The following is a 1909-nucleotide window of genomic DNA, read 5'->3' on the forward strand; positions in this document are numbered from 1 at the left end:
CTGTGCCTAAGGGAAAGGAGATACAGGGCCAGTAGTGCCCACCTCCCTTAACCCTACTCATCCACACAGCCTGTTAAGCCGGGGCAATGGCTCTTCTGTGTGGGACTGCAGTCCTCTGTGCAGAGCCTGGGGCTTTTGCAGAGCTCATTATAGTTCCCAAACCAAAGAGATTGTAGAGATTGTTTTTGATGTTCTAGCTATCCCTGTTCTTTTCAGAACCTGTGGCACTGTGCTGAGTCTGGCAATGATTCTGAGCCCTGTAATTTCCTGAGAGTCTTACAGCTGTGTGGAGAGCCTCTGAATAAGGACACAGAGCCTGTAACTGTGCACTTTGTGCAGAGCCTCTGTGTGATTGTCTATAGATAATATGCCTGTGTGCAGAGTCCATAACTATTATAAAGTCTATGAATATGTGCAGACCTTATGGTTGTTTGCAAGCCTTTATGGGCACTCTGCTAATGCATTCAAAGTCTGAAGCTATTTTTCCCCTGTGGCACAGGTGAGGAGGGCTCTGCAGAAAATCATGGCCCTTTTATCTGCTAATGGTATAGCTGCTGTGAACAACTCTGATACTCGAGTAACAGGCTGCCTCCTCACTGGCATCCCTGGGCTGGAGCACCTACACATCTGGCTCTCCATCCCCTTCTGCACCATGTACATAGCCTCCCTGGCAGGCAATGGCATTCTAATTTGTGTCATCCTCTCCCAGCCAAGCCTCCATGAGCCCATGTACATATTCCTGTCCATGCTGGCCAGTGCTGATGTCTTGCTCTCTACCTCCACCATGCCCAAGGCACTGGCCAACTTCTGGCTTGGTTCCAGCCACATTTCCTTTGATGGATGCCTCACCCAGATGTTCTTCATCCACTTTCTCTTTGTGGCCGATTCTGCTGTCCTGTTGGCCATGGCCTTTGACCGCTATGTGGCCATCTGCTCCCCTCTGCGTTATGCCACGATCCTCACAAGTAAGGTCATTGGGAAGATTGCCACTGCCACCTTGACCCGCAGCTTTATCATCATGTTTCCATCCATCTTTCTCCTCAAGCGCCTGCACTATTGCCGGATCAACATCATTGCACACACATTTTGTGAACACATGGGCATCGCCCGTCTGTCCTGTTCTGATATCTCCATCAATGTCTGGTATGGGTTGGCAGCTGCTCTCCTCTCCACAGGCCTGGACATCATCCTTATTGCTGTTTCCTACATCCACATCCTCCGAGCTGTCTTCCGCCTGCCTTCTCGAGAGGCACGCTCCAAGGCCCTGAGCACCTGTGGATCCCATGTCTGTGTCATCCTGCTCTTCTATATCCCTGCCCTCTTTTCTGTCTTTGCCTACAGGTTTGGTGGGAGACGTATCCCACGCTATGTCCATATCCTCCTGGCCAACCTCTATGTGGTCATCCCACCTATGCTCAATCCCATTATTTACGGAGTGAGGACCAAGCAAATTTTGGAAGGGGCTAAGCAGATGTTTTCAAATATGGCCAAAGAATCTAAATAAATGCTTCCAACTTGGATTCAACCTAACCTTTTCCTAAAATTAGCAATTGTCCTATATTCACTCCATTCTCATCTCTACATCTTCCAGTTATCCCCATGTTATTGTCATCCATGTCACAATTTATTTAAAGATATGTTCTACTCAAACCCACCTCTGATTTCTTTTCTTGGAAATCTATGGTAATACCTACCACATTCTCTTCCACCTATTATCAAATGTGGTCTTATCTCCCATCAGCTCAAGAAGAACTAACTAATTAGAGGGAAATGTGATAACTTACCCTAAATTTACCATCCAAATACGACTTTTCTCAACATCTACTTGCATTGGCTCCCCTTGTGTTCTTAATAACTTGTATATATAATTTTGACATTTATTGGCAAATTCGACATCTTTCTCATTGTG

At 46.6% G+C, this 1909-nt stretch overlaps 1 protein-coding gene across 1 annotated transcript; it reads left to right on the forward strand.

Annotated features, from left to right (window-relative positions):
- The first annotated feature begins 491 nt into the window (after window positions 1–491).
- LOC138384141 (olfactory receptor 52B6) lies at window positions 492–1504 on the forward strand. Its single transcript, XM_069469415.1, has one exon. The coding sequence runs from the start codon at window positions 524–526 to the stop codon at window positions 1502–1504; it is 981 nt and encodes a 326-aa protein (XP_069325516.1). The 5' UTR covers window positions 492–523.
- Window positions 1505–1909: the final 405 nt, after the last annotated feature.

This window comes from Eulemur rufifrons, chromosome 6 (genome assembly GCF_041146395.1).
Source record: "Eulemur rufifrons isolate Redbay chromosome 6, OSU_ERuf_1, whole genome shotgun sequence".
Lineage (NCBI taxonomy): Eukaryota > Metazoa > Chordata > Mammalia > Primates > Lemuridae > Eulemur > Eulemur rufifrons.

What these genes read in the sequence shown, in the direction of transcription:
- LOC138384141 (XM_069469415.1), top strand. Translation starts at nt 524, where the DNA reads ATGGCCCTTTTATCTGCTAATGGTATAGCTGCTGTGAACAACTCTGAT.